This window comes from Dendropsophus ebraccatus, chromosome 9 (genome assembly GCF_027789765.1).
Source record: "Dendropsophus ebraccatus isolate aDenEbr1 chromosome 9, aDenEbr1.pat, whole genome shotgun sequence".
In the NCBI taxonomy this organism is placed as follows: Eukaryota; Metazoa; Chordata; class Amphibia; order Anura; family Hylidae; genus Dendropsophus; species Dendropsophus ebraccatus.
In genome coordinates this window covers 120067512-120094664 of record NC_091462.1, presented here as the reverse complement: position 1 = coordinate 120094664, position 27153 = coordinate 120067512, and the positions used below count along the sequence as shown (strand labels likewise).

At 54.9% G+C, this 27153-nt stretch overlaps 3 protein-coding genes across 11 annotated transcripts in view; 2 read left to right on the top strand and 1 right to left on the bottom strand.

Moving 5' to 3' along the window:
- Positions 1–6445: 6445 nt before the first annotated feature.
- Positions 6446–18335, bottom strand: PELO (pelota mRNA surveillance and ribosome rescue factor). The gene is made up of 13 exons (XM_069982418.1): positions 18173–18335; positions 15668–15760; positions 15186–15336; positions 12562–12652; positions 12322–12485; positions 11371–11431; positions 11126–11287; positions 10792–10838; positions 10405–10478; positions 9516–9587; positions 8056–8130; positions 7925–7956; positions 6446–6619 (listed from the first exon to the last, which is right to left on the bottom strand). Exons 1-13 carry the CDS (start codon positions 18211–18213, stop codon positions 6531–6533), a joined length of 1152 nt encoding a protein of 383 aa, XP_069838519.1. The 5' UTR covers positions 18214–18335; the 3' UTR covers positions 6446–6530.
- A 2800-nt stretch (positions 18336–21135) lies between these two features.
- Positions 21136–21781, top strand: LOC138800611 (claudin-4-like). Its single transcript, XM_069982417.1, has one exon. The coding sequence runs from the start codon at positions 21137–21139 to the stop codon at positions 21779–21781; it is 645 nt and encodes a 214-aa protein (XP_069838518.1). The 5' UTR covers position 21136.
- A 958-nt stretch (positions 21782–22739) lies between these two features.
- The window catches only part of GREP1 (glycine rich extracellular protein 1), an 86831-nt gene continuing 82417 nt past the window's right edge, over positions 22740–27153 (top strand). For 5 of the 9 annotated variants that reach the window (XM_069982409.1, XM_069982408.1, XM_069982410.1 and 2 more), the window contains exon 1: positions 22740–23517. In XM_069982409.1, the coding sequence (XP_069838510.1) occupies positions 23379–23517 (139 nt within the window). In that variant the 5' untranslated portion in view covers positions 22740–23378. The remainder of the gene's footprint in view (positions 23518–27153) is intronic. The other 4 variants (XM_069982415.1, XM_069982414.1, XM_069982416.1 and 1 more) reach the window with 1 other exon arrangement.

The window sequence follows — 27153 nt, the reverse complement described above, 5'->3', positions numbered from 1 at the left end:
CTGGTGCACCGGAAACACGGGTCGTTTCTGAGGAGCTAGGCCTTCAAACATACGGTCTTGCACGGACTTGAGCTGAGGGGTATCTTCTATCTCCATCGTGCAGCGTACGGCTTTAACCAAAGAGTCTATGTACTCTGTAGTCAGAAGAGGGGAAGAGGACTCCTCTCCTACATTCTCACCCTCAGAGGCAATCTCTCCAGGTTCATCAAGTACCGAACCCTGCTCCTGTTCCTCCTCAATAGATGGAGAGAGGGAAGCTGGTCTACTAGGACCCGGTAAATCAACAGGAGAGGTCTCAGGAGGAGCTGTTGGGGGTAGAGCCACCGGAGCTGGAGGGGCAACAGCCTCAGAGGTAGAAGGTTTAGAGGGTAACGAGGTCTGAAACAAGATATATGGAAAAAATTCTAGCAATTAAGCCATAAAGTAAAAGAAAGGTTGGGAAAAAAACCAACATTTTAATCACATACCCTGATCTCATGCCTGATCATGTCCCTTATATTTCTCATGAAAGATGGGCCCTGATCTTCCAGCACACGGTTCATACATCCACCACATAGCGCTTTATTATAGGACGAGCTTAGGTGGGCAATCCCTATTCCTCTGTTTCTCCTTCTTTCTAGCAGCTTCCTCCTGCTGGTATCATATAGAAAATAAGCATCACATGTAATGAAGAGAAGCAAAAACGTCTAGGGGAAGCCCCTCTTACCCCACAAACCGCAGTAGATTCTGTCTGTGGGGTTCCCTTAGGATCAGCGCCTTGAGCCTCCATTCTTGTCACCGAATGGAAGTTTCAGGTAGCAGCAGCAGGAGGAGTAGCAGCAGCAGGAATAGCAGCAGGAGTAGCAGCAGCAGCAGCAGGAGTAGCAGCAGCAGGAGTAGCAGCAGGAGTAGCAGCAGCAGGAGGAGTAGCAGCAGCAGCAGCAGGAGTAGCAGCAGGAGTAGCAGCAGCAGGAGGAGTAGCAGCAGCAGGAATAGCAGCAGGAGTAGCAGCAGCAGCAGCAGGAGTAGCAGCAGCAGGAGTAGCAGCAGCAGGAGTAGCAGCAGCAGGAGTAGCAGCAGGAGTAGCAGCAGGAGTAGCAGCAGCAGCAGCAGGAGTAGCAGCAGCAGGAATAGCAGCAGCAGGAGTAGCAGCAGCAGCAGGAATAGCAGCAGCAGGAGTAGCAGCAGCAGGAGTAGCAGCAGCAGCAGCAGCAGGGGTAGCAGCAGCAGGAGTAGCAGCAGCAGGAGGAGTAGCAGCAGCAGCAGGAGTAGCAGCAGCAGGAATAGCATCAGCAGCAGGAATAGCAGCAGCAGCAGGAGTAGCAGCAGGAGTAGCAGCAGCAGGAGTAGCAGCAGGAGTAGCAGCAGGAGTAGCAGCAGCAGGAGTAGCAGCAGCAGGAGTAGCAGCAGCAGCAGCAGGAGTAGCAGCAGCAGCAGGAGTAGCAGCAGGAGTAGCAGCAGCAGGAGTAGCAGCAGGAGTAGCAGCAGCAGGAGTAGCAGCAGCAGGAATAGCAGCAGCAGGAGTAGCAGCAGCAGCAGGAGTAGCAGCAGGAGTAGCAGCAGCAGGAGTAGCAGCAGCAGGAGTAGCAGCAGCAGGAATAGCAGCAGCAGGAGTAGCAGCAGGAGTAGCAGCAGCAGGAGTAGCAGCAGGAGTAGCAGCAGCAGGAGTAGCAGCAGCAGGAATAGCAGCAGCAGGAGTAGCAGCAGCAGCAGGAGTAGCGGCAGGAGTAGCAGCAGGAGTAGCAGCAGCAGGAGTAGCAGCAGGAGTAGCAGCAGCAGGAGTAGCAGCAGGAGTAGCAGCAGCAGGAGTAGCAGCAGCAGCAGCAGCAGGAGTAGCAGCAGCAAGAATAGCAGCAGCAGGAGTAGCAGCAGCAGGAGGAGTAGCAGCAGCAGCAGGAATAGCAGCAGCAGCAGGAGTAGCAGCAGCAGGAGCAGAAGCAGCAGCAGGAGTAGCAGCAGCAGGAGTAGCAGCAGCAGGAGGAGTAGCAGCAGCAGGAGTAGCAGCAGCAGGAGGAGTAGCAGCAGGAGTAGCAGCAGCAGGAATAGCATCAGCAGCAGGAATAGCAGCAGCAGCAGGAGTAGCAGCAGGAGTAGCAGCAGGAGTAGCAGCAGCAGGAGTAGCAGCAGGAGTAGCAGCAGCAGGAGTAGCAGCAGCAGGAGTAGCAGCAGGAGTAGCAGCAGCAGGAGTAGCAGCAGCAGGAGTAGCAGCAGCAGCAGGAATAGCAGCAGCAGCAGGAGTAGCAGCAGGAGTAGCAGCAGCAGGAGTAGCAGCAGGAGTAGCAGCAGCAGGAGTAGCAGCAGCAGGAGTAGCAGCAGGAGTAGCAGCAGGAGTAGCAGCAGGAGTAGCAGCAGCAGGAGTAGCAGCAGGAGTAGCAGCAGCAGGAGTAGCAGCAGCAGGAGTAGCAGCAGGAGTAGCAGCAGCAGGAGTAGCAGCAGGAGTAGCAGCAGCAGGAGTAGCAGCAGCAGCAGGAATAGCAGCAGCAGCAGGAGTAGCAGCAGGAGTAGCAGCAGCAGGAGTAGCAGCAGGAGTAGCAGCAGCAGGAGTAGCAGCAGCAGGAGTAGCAGCAGGAGTAGCAGCAGCAGGAGTAGCAGCAGCAGGAGTAGCAGCAGGAGTAGCAGCAGCAGGAGTAGCAGCAGCAGGAGTAGCAGCAGGAGTTGTCAGATCTCCTGAACCAGTCAGGGACACTCCAGCTGCTTAGTACACAGCACACCTCGGCAGAGACCGTCTGGCTCCATCCCCCGCCGCGGCGCTGATGCGGCACACCCTCCCACTGCTGGACGTAGTCCCCCCCTGACAGGCCGCAGCCTCGACGCTGCCAAACACGGCCATGCAGATAGTCCCGCCTCCGGACATCCCCCGGCCGCGTCATCAGTCCGAATAACAAATTATTTAATCATAATGTACCATGTCACCACGGTAAGGCGTCCTCAGAGTCTCTGAGGACGCTGTAATGTTGGTGACACGGTGCACTCTGTAATGTTGGTGACACGATACACTCTGTAATGTTGGTGACACGGTACACTGTAATGTTGGTGACACGGTACACTGTAATGTTGGTGACACGGTACACTGTAATGTTGGTGACACGGTACACTGTAATGGTGGTGACACGGTGCACTCTGTAATGTTGGTGACACGGTGCACTCTAATGTTGGTAACACGGTGCACTCTGTAATGGTGGTGACACGGTGCACTCTGTAATGTTGGTGACACGGTGCACTCTAATGTTGGTAACACGGTGCACTCTAATGTTGGTGACACGGTGCACTCTAATGTTGGTGACACGGTGCACTCTGTAATGTTGGTGACACGGTGCACTCTGTAATGTTGGTGACACGGTGCACTCTAATGTTGGTAACACGGTGCACTCTAATGTTGGTGACACGGTGCACTCTGTAATGTTGGTGACACGGTGCACTCTAATGTTGGTAACACGGTGCACTCTGTAATGGTGGTGACACGGTGCACTCTGTAATGTTGGTGACACGGTACACTTTGTAATGTTGGTGAAACAGTACACTCTGTAATGTTGGTGACACGGTGCACTCTGTAATGTTGGTGACACGGTACACACTGTAACGGTGGTGACACGGTGCACTCTAACGTTGGTGACACGGTGCACTCTAATGTTGGTGACACGGTACACTCTAATGTTGGTGACACGGTGCACTCTGTAATGTTGGTGACACGGTGCACTCTGTAATGTTGGTGACACGGTACACACTGTAACGGTGGTGACACGGTGCACTCTAACGTTGGTGACACGGTGCACTCTAATGTTGGTGACACGGTACACTCTAATGTTGGTGACACGGTGCACTCTGTAATGTTGGTGACACGGTGCACTCTGTAATGTTGGTGACACGGTGCACTCTGTAATGTTGGTGACACGGTGCACTCTGTAATGTTGGTGACACGGTGCACTCTGTAATGTTGGTGACACGGTGCACTCTGTAATGTTGGTGACACGGTGCACTCTGTAATGTTGGTGACACGGTGCACTCTGTAATGTTGGTGACACGGTGCACTCTGTAATGTTGGTGACACGGTGCACTCTAATGTTGGTGACACGGTGCACTCTGTAATGTTGGCGACACGGTGCACTCTGTAATGTTGGTCACATGGTGCACTCTAACGTTGGTGACACGGTGCACTCTGTAATGTTGGTGACACTGTGCACTCTGTAATGTTGGTCACATGGTGCACTCTGTAATGTTGGTCACATGGTGCACTCTAATGTTGGTGACACGGTGCACTCTGTAATGTTGGTCACATGGTGCACTCTGTAATGTTGGTCACATGGTGCACTCTAATGTTGGTGACACGGTGCACTCTGTAATGTTGGTCACATGGTACACTCTGTAATGTTGGTCACATGGTACACTCTGATCAAATAGTTTGCTAAGATCCTCACTTTTCAATATCTACAGAGCAGGTGTTTATTGTATGTACACTGGGAGGAGTATATACAGTAAGTCCCTGCACCTTCGGGTTGCTGTTGCACCTTCTGTTTCTTGGCTGTACTTTAGCCACAAGCAGTGTGCAACCTGCAGTGTGAACAGTCATAGATGTGCTGCCAATTTTACCTTTTCAGATATTTTACTATCACAGGGCCAGTGTCCTATTACTGATATATTCCCCGACCACCCTTATGTAATAGTGCCAGTGTCCTATTACTGATATATTCCCCGACCACCCTTATGTAATAGGGCCAGTGTCCTATTACTGATATATTCCCAGACCACCCTTATATAATAGGACCAGTGTCCTATTACTGATATATTCCCCGACCACCCTTATGTAATAGGGTCAGTGTCCTATTACTGATATATTCCCCGACCACCCTTATGTAATAGGGCCAGTGTCCTATTACTGATATATTCCCCGACCACCCTTATGTAATAGGGCCAGTGTCCTATTACTGATATATTCCCCGACCACCCTTATGTAATAGTGCCAGTGTCCTATTACTGATATATTCCCCGACCACCCTTATGTAATAGGGCCAGTGTCCTATTACTGATATATTCCCAGAGCACCCTAATATAATAGGACCAGTGTCCTATTACTGATATTTTCCCCGACCACCCTTATGTAATAGGGTCAGTGTCCTATTACTGATATTTTCCCCGACCACCCTTATGTAATAGGGTCAGTGTCCTATTACTGATATATTCCCCGACCACCCGTATGTAATAGGGCCAGTGTCCTATTACTGATATATTCCCCGACCACCCTTATGTAATAGGGTCAGTGTCCTATTACTGATATATTCCCCGACCACCCTTATGTAATAGGGCCAGTGTCCTATTACTGATATATTCCCCGACCACCCTTATGTAATAGGGACAATGTCCTATTACTGATATATTCCCTGACAACCCTTATGTAATAGGGCCAGTGTCCTATTACTGATATATTCCCCGACCACCCTTATGTAATAGGGCCAGTGTCCTATTACTGATATATTCCCCGACCACCCTTATGTAATAGGGACAATGTCCTATTACTGATATATTCCCTGACAACCCTTATGTAATAGGGCCAGTGTCCTATTACTGATATATTCCCCGACCACCCTTATGTAATAGGGCCAGTGTCCTATTACTGATATATTCCCCGACCACCCTTATGTAATAGGGCCAGTGTCTTATCACTGATATATTCCCGACCATCCTTATGTAATAGGGTCAGTGTCTTATCACTGATATATTCCCCGACCACCCTTATGTAATAGGGCCAGTGTCCTATTACTGATATATTCCCCCACCTCCCTTATGTAATAGGGCCAGTGTCCTATTACTGATATATTCCCTGACAACCCTTATGTAATGGGGCCAGTGTCCTATTACTGATATATCCCCGACCACCCTTATGTAATAGGGCCAGTGTCCTATTACTGATATATTCCCCGACCACCCTTATGTAATGCGGCCAGTGTCCTATTAGAATGTTGCTCATTGTATATATTGATGAGCAAAACTTATAAAATTCTTATCAAAATTCAATTTTAAATTGTTAGAAGATTTTTTTTAAAGCTGGAGTTGGAGTCGGAGTCGGTACATTTTTTCCCGACTCCAACTGACTCCAGCCAAAACTAGCTCCGACTTCACGACTCCGCAGCCCTGTACATTCCACCAGTTTTAGGCTCCTCCCACACTGAACAGGGTCTCAGGCTGATATGAGAAGAGACGTGATGACCACATAGTGACATCACAGCTAAGAGGCCAATCCGATCACATCACTGGATCATACCACTCACCACAGCGGGGGAAACCATGTACAGCCTCTGACCCCGCCCCTCATCCTGAGTCTTACCATGGCCCCACCCTAAACATTGTGACAACCCCTCAGCTGTGTGTGGGCGGGGGGTGACGGGTGGATGATGGTCCTGTATTCACCGAGCTGGCCAGGCATCACTCTGCAGGGTTTATTCATCAGCACAGTCTCTACACACTGTAATAAGTGAGACCCCACCCCCGAGCACAGACCCCGCCCCCCAAGAGTCCACAGTCAATAAATATCATCTCCATCTTCATGCGAGCGGCTCCTAGTCTTCTCCTGAGCTGGACTCGTCCTCCGACAGATCCGCCACCGGAAACCTCAAAATGGCCGCCACACCAGTCAGCTGGTTCAGCTCTGGAAGAGAGAAAGCTCTGATGGCAATCTGTGCCAAACCGGGGGCCCAGCCACCTCCACCACCCCATCCCCCCCAACCCCGTCATCCACACCGGGGGCCCAGCCACCTCCACCACCCCATCCCCCCCCCCCCCCCCCGTCATCCACACCGGGGGCCCAGCCACCTCCACCACCCCATCCCCCCCAACCCCGTCATCCACACCGGGGGCCCAGTCACCTCCTCGACCCCATCTCACCCCCCCCCCCGTCATCCACACCGGGGGCCCAGCCACCTCCACCACCCCATCTCCCCCCCTTGCCCCGTCATCCACATCAGGGGCCCAGCCACCTCCCCCATCCCCCCCTTCAGTCATCCACACCGGGGGCTCAGCCACCTCCACAACCCCATCTCCCACCCCACCCCGTCATCCACACCGGGGGCCCAGCCACCTCCACCACCCCATCCCCCCCACCCCGTCATCCACACCGGGGGCCCAGTCACCTCCTCGACCCCATCTCACCCCCCCCCCCCCCCATCCCCCCCCCCCCCACCCCGTCATCCACACCGGGGGCCCAGCCACCTCCACCACCCCATCTCCCCCCCCCCCTCAGTCATCCACACCGGGGGCCCAGTCACCTCCTCGACCCCATCTCACCCCCCCCCCCCATCTCACCCCCCCCCCCCCCCCCCCCCGTCATCCACACCGGGGGCCCAGCCACCTCCACGACCGCATCCCCCCCCCCTTGCCCCGTCATCCACATCAGGGGCCCAGCCACCTCCCCCATCCCCCCCTTCAGTCATCCACACCGGGGGCCCAGCCACCTCCACCACCCCTTCCCCCCCCGCTTGCCCCGTCATCCACACCGGGGGCCCAGTCACCTCCTCGACCCCATCTCACCCCCCCCCCATCTCACCCCCCCCCACCCCGTCATCCACACCGGGGGCCCAGCCACCTCCACCACCCCATCTCCCCCCCCCCTCAGTCATCCACACCGGGGGCCCAGTCACCTCCTCGACCCCATCTCACCCCCCCCCCCCCATCTCGTCATCCACACCGGGGGCCCAGCCACCTCCACGACCGCATCCCCCCCCCCTTGCCCCGTCATCCACATCAGGGGCCCAGCCACCTCCCCCATCCCCCCCTTCAGTCATCCACACCGGGGGCCCAGCCACCTCCACCACCCCTTCCCCCCCCGCTTGCCCCGTCATCCACACCGGGGGCACAGTCACCTCCACCACCCCTTCCCCCCCGCTTGCCCCGTCATCCACACCGGGGGCACAGTCACCTCCACCACCCCATCTCCCGCCCAGCCACCTCCACTTACGTTCTCCGGAGACGTGTAAACTTGAGAAAATCCTTAGAGTAAGTGAGAGGAGAAATAAGACAGGAGAATAATCAAAACAAGATGAGGCTGGCCCCGCCCCCGCAGAATGTGGCATCCCCTCCCCCGCTCACCTCACGGCTCCGCCATTCTCCTTCACACTGTCCACAAGTCTCACGTATCGGGTGCGCGTCGCCACATCCTGATGTCTGTAGAAAAGAGTGAACACGCAATGGAGACGCAGAGCATGACCACAAGAAGTGGTGGTGGGGACAGCGGTACAGAGCATGACCACAGAGAGGGAGGGGGACAGCGGTACAGAGCATGACCACAGAGAGGGAGGGAGACAGCGGTACAGAGCATGACCACAGAGAGGGAGGGAGACAGCGGTACAGAGCATGACCACAGAGAGGGAGGGAGACAGCGGTACAGAGCATGACCACAGAGAGGGAGGGAGACAGCGGTACAGAGCATGACCACAGAGAGGGAGGGAGACAGCGGTACAGAGCATGACCACAGAGAGGGAGGGAGACAGCGGTACAGAGCATGACCACAGAGAGGGAGGGAGACAGCGGTACAGAGCATGACCACAGAGAGGGAGGGAGACAGCGGTACAGAGCATGACCACAGAGAGGGAGGGAGACAGCGGTACAGAGCATGACCACAGAGAGGGAGGGAGACAGCGGTACAGAGCATGACCACAGAGAGGGAGGGAGACAGCGGTACAGAGCATGACCACAGAGAGGGAGGGAGACAGCGGTACAGAGCATGACCACAGAGAGGGAGGGAGACAGCGGTACAGAGCATGACCACAGAGAGGGAGGGAGACAGCGGTACAGAGCATGACCACAGAGAGGGAGGGAGACAGCGGTACAGAGCATGACCACAGAGAGGGAGGGAGACAGCGGTACAGAGCATGACCACAGAGAGGGAGGGAGACAGCGGTACAGAGCATGACCACAGAGAGGGAGGGAGACAGCGGTACAGAGCATGACCACAGAGAGGGAGGGAGACAGCGGTACAGAGCATGACCACAGAGAGGGAGGGAGACAGCGGTACAGAGCATGACCACAGAGAGGGAGGGAGACAGCGGTACAGAGCATGACCACAGAGAGGGAGGGAGACAGCGGTACAGAGCATGACCACAGAGAGGGAGGGAGACAGCGGTACAGAGCATGACCACAGAGAGGGAGGGAGACAGCGGTACAGAGCATGACCACAGAGAGGGAGGGAGACAGCGGTACAGAGCATGACCACAGAGAGGGAGGGAGACAGCGGTACAGAGCATGACCACAGAGAGGGAGGGAGACAGCGGTACAGAGCATGACCACAGAGAGGGAGGGAGACAGCAGTACAGAGCATCACCACAGAGAGGGAGGGAGACAGCAGTATAGAGCATCACCACAGAGAGGGAGGGAGGAAGGGAAACAGCAGTACAGAGCATGACCACAGAGAGGGAGGGAGACAGCAGTACAGAGCATGACCACAGAGAGGGAGGGAGGAAGGGAAACAGCAGTACAGAGCATGACCACAGAGAGGGAGGGACACAGCAAGGGCTGGGAGGGCTGTAGAACACAGCAGAGTAGTGGGTCACCTGAAGAGTTCATCAGTCACCAGCAGTGTGTCGATAGCCAGAGCTTCATTCGCTCGCTCCACGTGCTTAATCCTACAAGAGACAGCGAGGGTGAGGATGGGGGGGAGTGTGAAGGTGTAGTCCTGGCAGGGGTGGTAGAGCTGAGGGGCATTTGTTAGTAAGTGGTGACTCCGGGGCAGGGTGGGGGCCCACGCTCTCCTGTGCCAGGGATGAGGGTGTGGAGCCAACGATAAGGATCTGCAGGTGCCAGTCTGGCTGACAAGCCCCAGGGCCCGCAACCCTCACACATGACCCGCCCTGCATTGCTGAGATCAGCCACAGCCGGGGCCCCGACCACACACAGCCGGGCCCGACCTGCACTGCTGAGATCAGCCACAGCCGGGGCCCCGACCACACACAGCCGGGCCCGACCTGCACTGCAGATTAAGCCACAGCCGGGGCCCCGACCACACACAGCCGGGCCCGACCTGCACTGCTGAGATCAGCCACAGCCGGGGCCCCGACCACACACAGCCGGGCCCGACCTGCACTGCTAAGATCAGCCACAGCCGGGGCCCCGACCACACACAGCCGGGCCCGACCTGCACTGCAGATTAAGCCACAGCCGGGGCCCCGACCACACACAGCCGGGCCCGACCTGCACTGCTGAGATCAGCCACAGCCGGGGCCCCGACCACACACAGCCGGGCCCGACCTGCACTGCTAAGATCAGCCACAGCCGGGGCCCCGACCACACACAGCCGGGCCCGACCTGCACTGCAGATTAAGCCACAGCCGGGGCCCCGACCACACACAGCCGGGCCCGACCTGCACTGCTGAGATCAGCCACAGCCGGGCCCCGCCCACACACTGTCAGGGCCCCGCCCTCCCACAGCCAGATTACACTCACCCGTAGAAGGCGCGGTCCGGCTCGTGCTGCAGCATCTTGTAAAAGTCTCCAAGGGCTTTGATCTCAGAGGCTGCCTGTGAGAGGGAGGGGCCACAGTCACCGACAGCAGGGGAGGAGGGGCCACAGTCACCGACAGCAGGGGAGGAGGGGCCACAGTCACCGACAGCAGGGGAGGAGGGGCTACAGTCACCGACGCAGGGGAGGGGGGGCGACAGTCACCGACAGCAGGGGAGGAGGGGCTACAGTCACCGACGCAGGGGAGGGGAAGCCACAGTCACCGACAGCAGGGGAGGGGGGGCCACAGTCACCGACAGCAGGGGAGGGGGGGCCACAGTCGCTGATAGCATGGGGGAGGGGAGTGGCTTGTCACATACAGGACACACTCACCTTAGTGTCAGCCAGGCGGGCGGTGACCACCGGATCACACAGAACCTCTGAAACAAAAACACAGTAAGGGCCCCAATGGTCCCAGACCCCTGTGGGGTTATGAAGGGGGGGGAGGGGGGGAAGAGTGGTAGGGGGTGGAGTCTGCAGCTGAATGTTAAAAGGGGTTGTCCAGGCCACTCTCTTCGCCCCTCCCGTCTTGCAGCGCAGCTCCTGCTGTAATACCACACACAACCTGAGGACTGGGGGGCGCTGTTTTTTCTTTAACCCCTTCTAGCTGAGACAGTGTGCAGGCATTGGGGGCAGCAGCAGAGAGGAGGCCCCGCCCCCGCGGTACCTGTCAGCGAGTACTTGTGTCCCGACGAGCTGTGCACCTGCAGGAACTTCCCCCGGTTTTCCAGAATCGTCTTTAGATCTTGTTTTACGGCTCGAAGGAAAAGGAACTCACAGAACTGCTCCCGGACGAAGCCTGGGGAGGCCACGAGGACGACCTTCACCACTGAGGCCCCCGAGAGAGAAGAAGGCGGCAGTCAGAGAGACAGTCACAGGGGCCACAAGACCCCCAGAACACACCACACTCACCATCAAAGTTTATGTGCCGGATGATTCCCTGCATGACCTGCTCATAGAACTTCTCCAGAGCCTGAGGAGGCAGAAACAAGACAACGGAGGCCGTGGGAGGCAGAGACAAGACAACGGAGGCCGTGGGAGGCAGAGACAAGACAACGGAGGCCGTGGGAGGCAGAGACAAGACAACGGAGGCCGGGGGAGGCAGAGACAAGACAACGGAGGCCGGGGGAGGCAGAGACAAGACAACGGAGGCCGGGGGAGGCAGAGACAAGACAACGGAGGCCGGGGGAGGCAGAGACAAGACAACGGAGGCCGGGGGAGGCAGAGACAAGACAACGGAGGCCGGGGGAGGCAGAAACAAGACAAGACAATGGAGGCCGGGGGAGGCAGAGACAAGACAACGGAGGCCGGAGGAGGCAGAAACAAGACAATGGAGGCCGGGGGAGGCAGAGACAAGACAACGGAGGCCGGGGGAGGCAGAGACAAGACAACGGAGGCCGGGGGAGGCAGAGACAAGACAACGGAGGCCGGAGGAGGCAGAGACAAGACAGCGGAGGAGACAGAGACAAGACAGCGGAGGCCGGGGGAGGCAGAGACAAGACAACGGAGGCCGGAAGAGACAGAGACAAGACAGCGGAGGAGACAGAGACAAGACAGCGGAGGAGACAGAGACAAGACAGCGGAGGAGACAGAGACAAGACAGCGGAGGAGACAGAGACAAGACAGCGGAGGAGACAGAGACAAGACAGCGGAGGAGACAGAGACAAGACAGCGGAGGAGACAGAGACAAGACAGCGGAGGAGACAGAGACAAGACAGCGGAGGAGACAGAGACAAGACAGCGGAGGCCGGGGGAGGCAGAGACGAGACAAGAGAGGCCGGAGGAGGCAAAAGCAGGGGGGAAGGGCAGAGGAGGATGGGTGGGTAGAGCAAAGAACGAAGGGGACAGCGGGTGGCGGCTGACCTTCTCGTGCTGAGAGCAGTTGCCCCGCCTCTTTCGCGGGATGCTGGTCTCTATCTTGGCGCGGAGCAGTGTCATACTGGGTGTGACCAGACAGATGTGGGCGAGACCTTCCTGCATGATGACGGCCGCCACATCAGCGCTGAAGGCGGGGTCACAGGCCTGCTCTGTGGGGCGGGAGGAGGAGGAGTCACATAACAGGCCCGCGTATAAAGGGCCCACATAGGCAGGGGCCCCGCTTACCAATCCTCTCCAGCACCACGCTGTCCCAGTGCTTCTTGGCCAAGGTGAACTTGCGGTTGAGCTCAAGCTCTATGGTGTGGTAGGCGCCCATCTGGAAGAGAAGAGGAGAGTGAGGAGCCAGGCCGGGGGCCCATCTGGAAGAGAAGAGGAGAGTGAGGAGCCAGGCCGGGGGCCCATCTGGAAGAGAAGAGGAGAGTGAGGAGCCAGGCCGGGGGCCCATCTGGAAGAGAAGAGGAGAGTGAGGAGCCGGGCCGGGGGCCCATCTGGAAGAGAAGAGGAGAGTGAGGAGCCAGGCCGGGGGCCCATCTGGAAGAGAAGAGGAGAGTGAGGAGCCGGGCCGGGGGCCCATCTGGAAGAGAAGAGGAGAGTGAGGAGCCGGGCCGGGGGCCCATCTGGAAGAGAAGAGGAGAGTGAGGAGCCAGGCCGGGGGCCCATCTGGAAGAGAAGAGGAGAGTGAGGAGCCAGGCCGGGGGCCCATCTGGAAGAGAAGAGGAGAGTGATGAGCCGGGCCGGGGGCCCATCTGGAAGAGAAGAGGAGAGTGAGGAGCCGGGCCGGGGGCCCATCTGGAAGAGAAGAGGAGAGTGAGGAGCCGGGCCGGGGCCCCATCTGGAAGAGAAGAGTGAGGAGCCGGGCCGGGGGCCCATCTGGAAGAGAAGAGGAGAGTGAGGAGCCGGGCCGGGGGCCCATCTGGAAGAGAAGAGGAGAGTGAGGAGCCGGGCCGGGGGCCCATCTGGAAGAGAAGAGGAGAGTGAGGAGCCGGGCCGGGGGCCCATCTGGAAGAGAAGAGGAGAGTGAGGAGCCGGGCCGGGGGCCCATCTGGAAGAGAAGACGAGAGTGTGGAGCCGGGGGCCCATCTGGAAGAGAAGAGGAGAGTGAGGAGCCAGGCCGGGGGCCCATCTGGAAGAGAAGACGAGAGTGAGGAGCCGGGGGCCCATCTGGAAGAGAAGACGAGAGTGAGGAGCCGGGGGCCCATCTGGAAGAGAAGACGAGAGTGAGGAGAGGAGTCAGGGGCTCATCTGGAAGAGAAGAGGAGAGTGAGGAGGCGGGCCGGGGCCCATCTGGAAGAGAAGAGGAGAGCTGGGGGGCCAGGACGGGGCCCATCTGGAAGAGAAGAGGAGAGTTGGGGGTCCAGGACGGGGCCCATCTGGAAGAGAAGAGGAGAGTTGGGGGTCCAGGACGGGGCCCATCTGGAAGAGAAGAGGAGAGTTGGGGGGCCAGGCCGGGGCCCATCTGGAAGAGAAGAGGAGAGTGAGGAGCCAGGCCGGGGGCCCATCTGGAGGAGAAGAAGAGAGTGAGGAGCCAGGCCGGGGGCCCATCTGGAAGAGAAGAGGAGAGTGAGGAGCCGGGCCGGGGGCCCATCTGGAAGAGAAGAGGAGAGTGAGGAGCCGGGCCGGGGGCCCATCTGGAAGAGAAGACGAGAGTGAGGAGCCAGGTCGGGGGCCCATCTGGAAGAGAAGAGGAGAGTGAGGAGCCAGGCCGGGGGCCCATCTGGAGGAGAAGAGGAGAGTGAGGAGCCAGGCCGGGGGCCCATCTGGAAGAGAAGAGGAGAGTGAGGAGCCGGGCCGGGGGCCCATCTGGAAGAGGAGAGTGAGGAGCCGGGCCGGGGGCCCATCTGGAAGAGAAGAGTGAGGAGCCAGGCCGGGGGCCCATCTGGAAGAGAAGAGGAGAGTGGAGAGCCAGGCCGGGGGCCCATCTGGAGGAGAAGAGGAGAGTGAGGAGCCGGGCCGGGGGCCCATCTGGAAGAGAAGAGGAGAGTGAGGAGCCGAGCCGGGGGCCCATCTGGAAGAGGAGAGTGAGGAGCCGGGCCGGGGGCCCATCTGGAAGAGGAGAGTGAGGAGCCGGGCCGGGGGCCCATCTGGAAGAGAAGAGGAGAGTGAGGAGCCAGGCCGGGGGCCCATCTGAAAGAGAAGAGGAGAGTGAGGAGCCAGGCCGGGGGCCCATCTGGAAGAGAAGAGGAGAGTGAGGAGCCGGGCCGGGGGCCCATCTGGAAGAGGAGAGTGAGGAGCCGGGCCGGGGGCCCATCTGGAAGAGAAGAGGAGAGTGAGGAGCCAGGCCGGGGGCCCATCTGGAAGAGAAGAGGAGAGTGAGGAGCCAGGCCGGGGGCCCATCTGGAAGAGAAGACGAGAGTGAGGAGCCGGGATGAGGGCCCATCTGGAAGAGAAGACGAGAGTGAGGAGCCGGCCAGGGGGCCCATCTGGAGGAGAAGACGAGAGTGAGGAGTCGGGGGCCCATCTGGAAGAGAAGACGAGAGTGAGGAGGCGGGCCGGGGGCCCATCTGGAAGAGAAGAGGAGAGTGAGGAGGCGGGCCGGGGGCCCATCTGGAAGAGAAGAGGAGCGTGAGGAGTCGGGCCGGGGGCCCATCTGGAAGAGAAGAGGAGAATTGGGGGGCCAGGCCGGGGCCCATCTGGAAGAGAAGAGGAGAGCTGGGGGGCCAGGCCGGGGCCCATCTGGAAGAGAAGAGGAGAGTTGGGGGGCCAGGCCGGGGCCCCATCTGGAAGAGAAGAGGAGAGTTGGGGGGCCAGGCCGGGGCCCCATCTGGAAGAGAAGAGGACAGTTGGGGGGCCAGGCCAGGGCCCATCTGGAAGAGAAGAGGAGAGTTGGGGGGCCAGGCCGGGGCCCTTACCTTCACATACTGGTTCTCCTGAATGTTGATGCCCTTCACCCGCAGCTGACAGGCCTGGGAGTCAAAGTCAATGTTCTCCACACAGATGGTGAGGGTGGTGCGGATGCGGTTACTGCCCACGCTGCCGGTCGACGACTCCGTCTGCACCTTCCTGGGGGAAGAGACCAAACTATCACCCGGCTGCCTGCCCACGCCGGCCACACCCACCCGGCTGCCTGCCCACGCCGGCCACACCCACCCGGTTGCCTGCCCACGCCGGCCACACCCACCCGGCTGCCTGCCCACGCCGGCCACACCCACCCGGCTGCCTGCCCACGCCGGCCACACCCACCCGGCCGCCTGCCACACCCACCCCGCTGCCTGCCCACGCCGGCCACACCCACCCGGCTGCCTGCCCACGCCGGCCACACCCACCTCGCTGCTTGCCCACAGGGGTCACATCCGCCACCCTCCCTGCTGCCTGCCCACAGGGGCCCTCTCACCTGATGGTGGACGCCCGCAGACTGTCGCCAACTTGCAGCAGGTTATAGGTGTGCCACATGTCCTCCGCCTCCTCTGGGACCAGGGTCACCTGACTGATGAGAAAGCACAGCGGGTCACCAAAAGGAAGTAGTACTGTGCGCGGCCCCTATATACCAGGAGAGAAGTAGTACTGTGCGCGGCCCCTATATACCAGCAGAGAAGTAGTACTGTGCGCGGCCCCTATATACCAGGAGAAAAGTAGTACTGTGCGCGGCCCCTATATACCAGCAGAGAAGTAGTACTGTGCGCGGTCCCTATATACTAGGAGAGAAGTAGTACTGTGCGCGGCCCCTATATACCAGGAGAAAAGTAGTACTGTGCGCGGCCCCTATATACCAGCAGAGAAGTAGTACTGTGCGCGGCCCCTATATACCAGCAGAGAAGTAGTACTGTGCGCGGCCCCTATATACCAGCAGAGAAGTAGTACTGTGCGCGGTCCCTATATACCAGCAGAGAAGTAGTACTGTGCGCGGCCCCTATATACCAGGAGAGAAGTAGTACTGTGCGCGGCCCCTATATACCAGGAGAGAAGTAGTACTGTGCGCGGCCCCTATATACCAGGAGAGAAGTAGTACTGTGCGCGGCCCCTACACACCAGGAGAGAAGTAGTACTGTGCGCGGCCCCTATATACCAGCAGAGAAGTAGTACTGTGCGCGGCCCCTATATACTAGGAGAGAAGTAGTACTGTGCGCGGCCCCTACACACTAGCAGAGAAGTAGTACTGTGCGCGGCCCCTATATACCAGCAGAGAAGTAGTACTGTGCGTGGCCCCTATATACCAGCAGAGAAGTAGTACTGTGCGCGGCCCCTATATACTAGGAGAGAAGTAGTACTGTGCGCGGCCCCTATATACCAGCAGAGAAGTAGTACTGTGCGCGGCCCCTATATACTAGGAGAGAAGTAGTACTGTGCGCGGCCCCTATATACTAGGAGAGAAGTAGTACTGTGCGCGGCCCCTATATACCAGCAGAGAAGTAGTACTGTGCGCGGCCCCTATATACCAGCAGAGAAGTAGTACTGTGCGCGGCCCCTATATACCAGCAGAGAAGTAGTACTGTGCGCGGCCCCTATATACCAGCAGAGAAGTAGTACTGTGCGCGGCCCCTATATACCAGCAGAGAAGTAGTACTGTGCGCGGCCCCTATATACCAGCAGAGAAGTAGTACTGTGCGCGGCCCCTATATACCAGCAGAGAAGTAGTACTGTGCGCGGCCCCTATATACCAGCAGAGAAGTAGTACTGTGCGCGGCCCCTATATACCAGCAGAGAAGTAGTACTGTGCGCGGCCCCTATATACTAGGAGAGAAGTAGTACTGTGCGCGGCCCCTACACACTAGCAGAGAAGTAGTACTGTGCGCGGCCCCTATATACCAGCAGAGAAGTAGTACTGTGCGTGGCCCCTATATACCAGCAGAGAAGTAGTACTGTGCGCGGCCCCTATATACTAGGAGAGAAGTAGTACTGTGCGCGGCCCCTATATACCAGCAGAGAAGTAGTACTGTGCGCGGCCCCTATATACCAGCAGAGAAGTAGTACTGTGCGCGGCCCCTATATACCAGCAGAGAAGTAGTACTGTGCGCGCCCCTATATACCAGCAGAGAAGTAGTACTGTGCGCGGCCCCTATATACCAGGAGAGAAGTAGTACTGTGCGCGGCCCCTATATACCAGGAGAGAAGTAGTACTGTGCGCGGTCCCTATATACCAGCAGAGAAGTAGTACTGTGCGCGGCCCCTATATACCAGCAGAGAAGTAGTACTGTGCGCGGCCCCTATATACCAGCAGAGAAGTAGTACTGTGCGCGGCCCCTATATACCAGCAGAGAAGTAGTACTGTGCGCGGCCCCTATATACCAGCAGAGAAGTAGTACTGTGCGCGGCCCCTACATACCAGCAGAGAAGTAGTACTGTGCGCGGCCCCTACATACCAGCAGAGAAGTAGTACTGTGCGCGGCCCCTATATACCAGCAGAGAAGTAGTACTGTGCGCGGCCCCTATATACCAGCAGAGAAGTAGTACTGTGCGCGGCCCCTACACACCAGCAGAGAAGTAGTACTGTGTGCGGCCCCTACATACCAGCAGAGAAGTAGTACTGTGCGCGGCCCCTATATACCAGCAGAGAAGTAGTACTGTGCGCGGCCCCTACACACTAGCAGAGAAGTAGTACTGTGCGCGGCCCTATATACCAGCAGAGAAGTAGTACTGTGCGCGGCCCTATATACCAGCAGAGAAGTAGTACTGTGCGCGGCCCTATATACCAGCAGAGAAGTAGTACTGTGCGCGGCCCCTATATACCAGCAGAGAAGTAGTACTGTGCGCGGCCCCTATATACCAGCAGAGAAGTAGTACTGTGCGCGGCCCCTATATACCAGGAGAGAAGTAGTACTGTGCGCGGCCCCTATATACCAGCAGAGTGTATACAGAAGCAGAGACTAGACTCCAGGGAAGTTGTACTGCGCCTTCTCACCCGGTGTTATCCTTCTCGATGTCTTTGCTGATCAGCTTCATATCCGCTTCTCGGGGCCCTGGACTCCGCGGTGATTCCTCCTCCGTCAGCCAGCATGGCCCGGAAGCCGCCTGTCCGCCATCTTACTACACCCGCCACCGACAGGGGGCGACGGACACATTACCTGCCTGCGCCGCCAGTGAGACATTGCTGAATATTACCCAGCAACATTCCCTCAATCTGCTGAGAGCTGGAGGGAGTACCAACATGGCGTCCGCTCTATTTCCGGTCACATGATACCATAATCCGCGAACAAAACCTGTGCAGACTACCGCCATGTTTAGTGTGGGCAGCAGAAACCGCATCACATGACACCTGCCTAGCGTCGCTCCTGACAGATCCATGGGGATATATCCTGCAGATTATTACACCCCTCTACAGATCTGCAGAGCATTGCTCCTCCTGACAGATCCATGGGGATATATCCTGCAGATTATTACACCCCTCTACAGATATGCAGAGCATTGCTCCTCCTGACAGATCCATGGGGATATATCCTGCAGATTATTACACCCCTCTACAGATCTGCAGAGCATTGCTCCTCCTGACAGATCCATGGGGATATATCCTGCAGATTATTACACCCCTCTACAGATCTGCAGAGCATTGCTCCTCCTGACAGATCCATGGGGATATATCCTGCAGATTATTACACCCCTCTACAGATCTGCAGAGCATTGCTCCTCCTGACAGATCCATAGGGATATATCCTGCAGATTATTACACCCCTCTACAGATCTGCAGAACATTGCTCCTCCTGACAGATCCATGGGGATATATCCTGCAGATTATTACACCTCAGGCCTCTCTACAGGTTTGGAAAACTGCGTATAGGGGTGTATACCGTAGAAATCACGAATTGAGGTCAGCACCTCCAATAAAAGCTTTGTCTTGTATGTCTTCTACGGTATGGGTATATATATATATATACACATATATATATATATATATATATATATATAGTATATACTGCTGGCAGTGGGCTCGCTCTCTGTACACTATTATATATATAGTATATACTGCTGGCAGTGGGCTCCCTCTCTGTACACTATTATATATATATAGTATATACTGCTGGCAGTGGGCTCCCTCTCTGTACACTATTATATATATAGTATATACTGCTGGCAGTGGGCCCGCTCTCTGTACACTATTATATATATATATAGTATATACTGCTGGCAGTAGGCTCCCTCTCTGTACACTATTATATATATATAGTATATACTGCTGGCAGTGGGCTCCCTCTCTGTACACTATTATATATATATAGTATATACAGCTGGCAGTGGGCCCGCTCTCTGTACACTATTATATATATATAGTATATACTGCTGGCAGTAGGCTCGCTCTCTGTACACTATTATATATATATAGTATATACTGCTGGCAGTGGGCCCGCTCTCTGTACACTGTTATATATATATATAGTATATACTGCTGGCAGTGGGCCCGCTCTCTGTACACTATTATATATATATAGCATATACTGCTGGCAGTGGGCCCGCTCTCTGTACACTGTTATATATATATATAGTATATACAGCTGGCAGTGGGCCCGCTCTCTGTACACTATTATATATATATATATAGTATATACTGCTGGCAGTGGGCCCGCTCTCTGTACACTATTATATATATATAGCATATACTGCTGGCAGTGGGCTTGCTGTCTGTACACTATTATATATATATAGTATATACTGCTGGCAGTGGGCTCCCTCTCTGTACACTATTATATATATATAGTATATACTGCTGGCAGTGGGCCCGCTCTCTGTACACTATTATATATATATAGTATATACTGCTGGCAGTGGGCTCGCTCTCTGTACACTATTATATATATATAGTATATACTGCTGGCAGTGGGCCCGCTCTCTGTACACTATTATATATATATAGTATATACTGCTGGCAGTGGGCTCCCTCTCTGTACACTATTATATATATATATAGTATATACTGCTGGCAGTGGGCCCGCTCTCTGTACACTATTATATATATATAGTATATACTGCTGGCAGTGGGCCCGCTCTCTGTACACTGTTATATATATATATAGTATATACTGCTGGCAGTGGGCCCGCTCTCTGTACACTATTATATATATATAGCATATACTGCTGGCAGTGGGCTTGCTGTCTGTACACTATTATATATATATATATATATATATATATATATATATAGTATATACTGCTGGCAGTGGGCTTGCTGTCTGTACACTATTATATATATATATATATATATATATATATATATATATATATATATATAGTATATACTGCTGGCAGTGGGCTTGCTGTCTGTACACTTCCCCTCCCCCAGTATCGCTGATACTCTCCCCCCAGGTGTGCTTCACCTGATGATGCTGATGAGGGGGGAGGGTGCAGGTATATAGCTGAGCTGGAGGGGCTCTCACTATCACTGCTCTGCTCTCTTTCTCAGGTGAGTTGTTGGTTTTGTGTAGGTTTCTGCGTCTTTTCTTTCAGGGCAGGTACAGTGGTGGTTTGGGGAGGATATTGGAGGCTGCTGTGGGTGGTGGATGTTGGCGGAGGCCGCTGTGGGTGTTGGCGGAGGCCGCTGTGGGTGGTGGGTGTTGGCGGAGGCCGCTGTGGGTGTTGGCGGAGGCCGCTGTGGGTGGTGGATGTTGGCGGAGGCCGCTGGTTGTGATTGTTCCACTAGTTTAGTTGTTTATCTCTTCACTGTCCAATGTTTGTGGACGGGCCTTATTGTGGTGGACCTCTCCATGGGTGGGCCGTATTATGTCATCCATTGTTAGGAGGGGCTGGATTGTTGAGGATCTCTCAATGGGGGCTGGGCTGTATTGTGCCCTCAGTTTTTGAAGGGGGGGGGGGGGGGGCCACGCTGTATCATGGCTTTGTCTGACCCATCTGTTCTCTTGCAGCTCTCTCATCAGTCATGGCTTCCACTGGTCTCCAGATCCTGGGTATGGCGCTGGCCCTAGTGGGCTGGGTGGGCGCTATCATTGTGTGCGCTCTGCCAATGTGGAAGGTGACGGCGTTCATTGGTAATAACATAGTGACGGCACAGACCATCTGGGAGGGGCTGTGGATGAACTGTATAGTGCAGAGCACCGGGCAGATGCAGTGTAAAGTCTATGACTCCATGTTGGCCCTTCCTCAGGATCTGCAGGCGGCCCGGGCCCTCACAGTCATCTGCATCCTGGTAGCCGTCCTGGCCATCCTCATCGGCATTGTGGGAGCAAAGTGCACCAACTGCGTGGAGGACGAGAATACCAAGGCGCGGGTGAGCCTGGTGGCCGGCGTGGTCTTCCTGGTGGCCGGCCTCCTCATGCTGATCCCTGTGTGTTGGTCGGCAAACAGCATCATCCGTGACTTCTACAACCCACTGGTGGTGGAGGCTCAGAAGAGGGAGCTGGGGGCGTCCCTGTACATTGGGTGGGCTGCATCTGCCCTCATGCTGCTGGGGGGCGCTCTCCTGTGCTGCTCCTGCCCCAAGAAGACTGAGGTCCCGTATACTGCCCGCTACACGGCTGCCACCTCCCAGGCACGCAGCGACTACCCCAACAAGAACTACGTGTGAGTGCCAGCCGCTACAGACTCTATGGGGGCTATAGGGGAGGGTGGGGGCTCCGGGGGATTTTATTCTGACTCATTTGTTTAATAAAATATTTCTTTTCTAAATTGTTGCATGGTCGTAACTGGGAAAGGTGTGTGTGTGGGGGGGGGATAGGGGGGTCTGTGGGGGCAGGTATATTAAGGTCTTGGCTCTTGTCTTCCTTCCCCCTAATCATGGTGGTCATCCATAAACATCAATGGGACTGGGGGGATGTCAATAATCTTGTCTGGGGGGGGGGGGGGGGGGGTCAAATATGCTGTGTCTATATATATTTAGTGCACAATACCACTTCTCCTGTCCTGTATACTGGGTGTAATCCTCAGTGTGTGTATATATAGTGCACAGAACTGTAGTGGCGCAGAATTGTAGTTTTTTTTCCTAATAAGTCTGTCTCTATTTATATTCTGACTGTTCTGAAAGGAATAATGGCCACTACAAACTTAGTGTTATGTCACCCCCCCAGTGTTCAAGTTTGGTATTACACACGATAGATAGATAGATAGGCATGCAACTGGCCTGATGTCATGTGACCTCCCTGGCCGCCATAGTAACCAAAACAGCCGTTGAGCTCTGGCTGGATCAGTTGGTCACGCCCCTTTTTCTAGAGACTTCCCTCTACCTTCAAGGGGGAAGGACGTTGTGTCTCAAGAGGAGCCGCCATAACCCTGTGGTATCCTCTCTATTGCTGGTCTGAAGTATTCCTGTCTAGTCCAGATCATCCTGACTCTTCAATTATCATATTTATCTAAGATCTGGGTGTCGTTTCCAGTCACAGTCGCTTCATCATTATTAACAGCAAGTATCCTATTCGGCCTGTTTACCCAGCATTATACTCCCGAGACTACTACACCCATCATTCAATTGTCCCTCACTCAAAGTAACGCTACTACACCATGGCCTATTGCAGCGTCATCCACTACCATCAGTTATATTTAGGTTTGCTTCAATCCTGGTTGCGTCCAGAGAAAGACGGTTGCTATTGGTAACCACCGAGTTAATAAACATACAACTACCGTTGTTTCTGGTCCCTGACTAAGGATAACGAAGAATCGTGTGGTGTAACGGGGTCCCGCTTGGAGAGATGCCCGTCAGTCAGCGCCCCTCGTGCCATAATCGTGACATAATACCTGGCCATTGACTAACTGGGCTAAACCTGCTATCAGTAACTACTACTCCCAACAAGCTGCCCTGGCTCACCATATGCTAATTTTGGCATTCATGAACATGATTCTGAATACAGTGTGCCTACTCCAGATATCCCCGAAAGTGTACTACAAACCCCAGAAAGATGTCTATTGTACTTTATTGGGCCCTGTTGTCTTGGAATTACTGGCTGCGTCACATCTTAGAGAAGAGGTTAACGGCCATACCACCAAAGCGTGGGAATTACTAGGTGCCATAGACTTTGCTGGCCCTGTCCCTGATTGGCCCTTACTGTCTGCTGACATCACTGTTGTTGGGCAAGATGGTGGACTGAGTTGACAGTCTCTTTGCTTCTCCTCTTTCCTCAAAAGCCCGCCAATGCGTAGCAAGATGGCGGCCTACGAGGAGTGTATATTTGATGCTGCCACCCCGGTGCTTGCCTGACCCAGCCTGCCTGCTAGCTCCGCTCCCATCTGACAGCGACAGCAGCTGGGGATCCGCCCAATCTGAAGACTGGGATTGCAGCCGGGCCTCTACTCCGAACTCCGTTGGTGTAGGTAAGGAGACCTCGTCTGACCTGAGTGGCTCCCCGAGTTCCGACCACTCCGGCTCCTCCAAGTTTACCTTCTCTACTGGGCCATCCCCCTCCTCCGAGGACAACCAGATCCTAGACGAGTCCTCACCGGTGCCCCTGCAGTGTCCCAGAACAGAGTTTCTCCTACTGTTATTTTCCCAAAAGTGTATATTTATATCTGAGTCAGTCAGTATTTTATAGTCCCTGTTCTGGAAACTATGGTCCACTGAAAACTGTGTATATTATGTCACCCCTCTCAGTATTCAGGTCCATTATTTCATTTATTTCTTGTATGTTTTCAGCTGTTAGTGCCTAGTGGTGTGATGATGCAATGGCTTGATGTCACTTGACTGCCCCTGCTACCATGGTAACTCCAATAGCCATCGAGCTTTGGCTGGGGATACTATGTGACTTCCTGTCCTACCTCAGTCCTGTCTTCTACCTTCAAGAGGACAGGGTGTGTGTGTGTGTCCTCTCTCCACTGTCAGGAGAGAGGAACGTGTGCTCTGCTGCTCCAGCGTTACCAGAGGTGTTCCGGTCCAGTCGGGACCTAGTTTTCTATCCTCAAGTACTTCAAGATCCTCATCTTCACTAAAGATCTGGGTGCCGTCTTTATTCACCACTCTCATCATCAATAGCAAGTATTCGTCTCAACTCCATTCCGCCCAGTATCATAACTCTAGTACTACTACTCTCATCATTCAGTTACCTTATTCCAAGTAACGCTAGCATCACCCATTATGCCTTATTCCCAGTTGCATCCGTTGCTACCGTTGTTTCTGAACCCTGGCATTGGTGTAATTACTGGTGCCCTGACTAATGGCAACGAAGAATTGCTCGGCCTCCACATGGTCAGGTTCCTGCTGGTTAGCTGCATCCCCTCGTGCCAAAACCGTGACCTAACATCAGGCAAGCGGCTACCCGGGTTCCTACCCAGTACTACCACCTACTACTACCCTCAGCGGAGTGGCCCAGTGCACCACCAGATCCTGAACCCAGGGGAAAGACTTTCATTAAGGGCCCTATATCTCCGGGCCTATGGCGGCCTCCTGGGCGCGACTCCCCGCCTCTGCCACAATGGTTATTTGGCCGGGAGCCCAAAGTGGAGGAGATCCAGCAGGCTCTCTCTCTTTTGCCACCTGCCACTAAAGCTGCGTCCGCCATGGTTACTACTACGCCTGCAGCCTCTACTACCGACCGGCAGTCCCCAGCAGCTTTCACTGCCAGTGAGGTCTCCTCTGCCAAAGCCAGCCTAACACCGGAACTACTTCCATCAGTGCCCTATCCTGACTACACTCCACTATGGGGTCATCCATATACTCCCTACCTGAAGTCTATAGCCGCGTCCGAGCAGCTCCTTATCCGCAAGTTAGAGAGACCCAGGCCTGGTGCAGCCCCTCTGGAGAGAAGAAGGGGGACTGTCACCAAATTCGACAAACAACGAGGGTATGGCCTGATTATGGATTCCTACACCGGGCTGCTGGTGCTCGTCAACCGATGGGCCGTGATAAGGGACTACCAGCCGGCCTATTTGAACAACCTCACCTCTGGGGAAGTTGTAGAATACACCCTGGTGGGGTCCCCAAAGGGTCCCTGGGCTGCAGCTGTCACCAGGCCCAAGAATCTACTACAACGGCCCTTCCTGCTGTCCCCCTCAGAGCAATGGCATGAGGACTGGCTGGATTTCAAACCTCTGGGTTCCCTCACTGCTACTTCCAAGACTCTGGGCTCGTCTACTACAGTGACCAGCGCTGCTGCTCCCACCGCCGTGGCTAAAGCTGCGGCTTCTACCACGACGGTCACCTATCATGTGGCCCCCATCATCTCTCCTATCACCACAGTGACGCCCAACATTGTGGTCACTACTGCGTCTATTGATGCTCCTGCTCCAGCACCCTCACGCTACTACTATCCCTGGGAGAAGAAGAAGTCCACCGGGGGTCCTCCTGCACCCTCCTACTAGGTTTCACTAGGAAGCTAGGACAAGGTGGCAATTCGGACTGTTTCCATTGTTTCTGTTTTGTTTGTGTGCTGTAAAAGTTTCATCTGTAACGTTTACGTCTTCAAGCCTGGTCTTCAGTCCATGTAACCTACTGCATTTACTATGTTGCCTTAAGTTTAAAAAGTTATGTAACGTTTAAGGTTCGTACCTGGTCCCCCAGACCAAGCCCTTGTTGTTTACTATCCAGCCATGAGCTGAAAGGACACTCAGTTACTATACAGTTCTTCAGTGCCTGTTCTCAGAGCCTTTTCATCGATGATGGTCTTCATTGCTAAAAGAGACTCTCCTAAAACAGAGACACTTGTTCAGTTCTTCCTAAAGCACTTTTCAAAAAGTATATGGTTTATAGAGTTAACTAATGCATTATAGTAACCAAAGTTTGTTTTCATGTCAGAGTCATATATTTTCCTCCTCCTCTGAGTAAGAAGCAAGTTTATCTAGATAGCCTCAGAGAAAGTATATTTTCTAAAGAGTATTGTATTTTCATCATATATTCTGTATTCATATTTGCAACTGGAAAGATTATTTGGGCCAGTTCTTTCTTCAAGACCTCAGAGTATTTTTATCTTTTATGTTTCCTTTCCTTGTGTCTAGTTGCCACACACAGTCGCCTTCAACACTCACTCTTGTCCATACATCTTGCACCTTTGGCACCTTTTTCGTGTGACTGGCCTATTGAATAATTGCGTTGTATGATTGAGCGATATGTAAGGGGCCCCAATGTATGCTTTTTTTCAGTAGGGTAACCCATTGCCACTGTAAACCTACTGTCCAAACTGTCTGGAATTTGAGGGTCGCCCGCCAGTAGTTGAGTAGTCCTGTCTTCCATGTCAGATGGTTCACTCACTAGCTACCTGGTCACCAGAGTATGTTAGGCACCCCTAGGTGAAGTCTGGTCTGAAGTATTCCTGTCTAGTCCAGATCATCCTGACTCTTCCATTATCATATTTATCTAAGATCTGGGTGTCGTTTCCAGTCACAGTTGCTTTATCATTATTAACAGCAAGTATCCTATTCAGCCTGTTTACCCAGCATTATACTCCCGAGACTACTACGCCCATCATTCAATTGTTCCTCACTCAAAGCAACGCTACTACACCACGGCCTATTGCAGCGTCATCCACTACCATCAGTTATATTTAGGTTTGCTTCAATCCTGGTTGCGTCCAGAGAAAGACGGTTGCTATTGGTAACCACCGAGTTAATAAACATACAACTACCGTTGTTTCTGGTCCCTGACTAAGGATAACGAAGAATCGTGTGGTGTAACAGGGTCCCGCTTGGAGAGATGCCCGTCAGTCAGCGCCCCTCGTGCCATAACCGTGACATAATACCTGGCCATTGACTAACTGGGCTAAACCTGCTATCAGTAACTACTACTGCCAACAAGCTGCCCCGGCTCACCACAGTACCACTTCTCCTGTCCTGTATGCTGGGTGTAATCCTCAGTATATATATATATACAGTGCACAGTACCACTTCTCCTGTCCTGTATGCTGGGTGTAATCCTCAGTATATATATATACAGTGCACAGTACCACTTCTCCTGTCCTGTATGCTGGGTGTAATCCTCAGTATATATATATACAGTGCACAGTACCACTTCTCCTGTCCTGT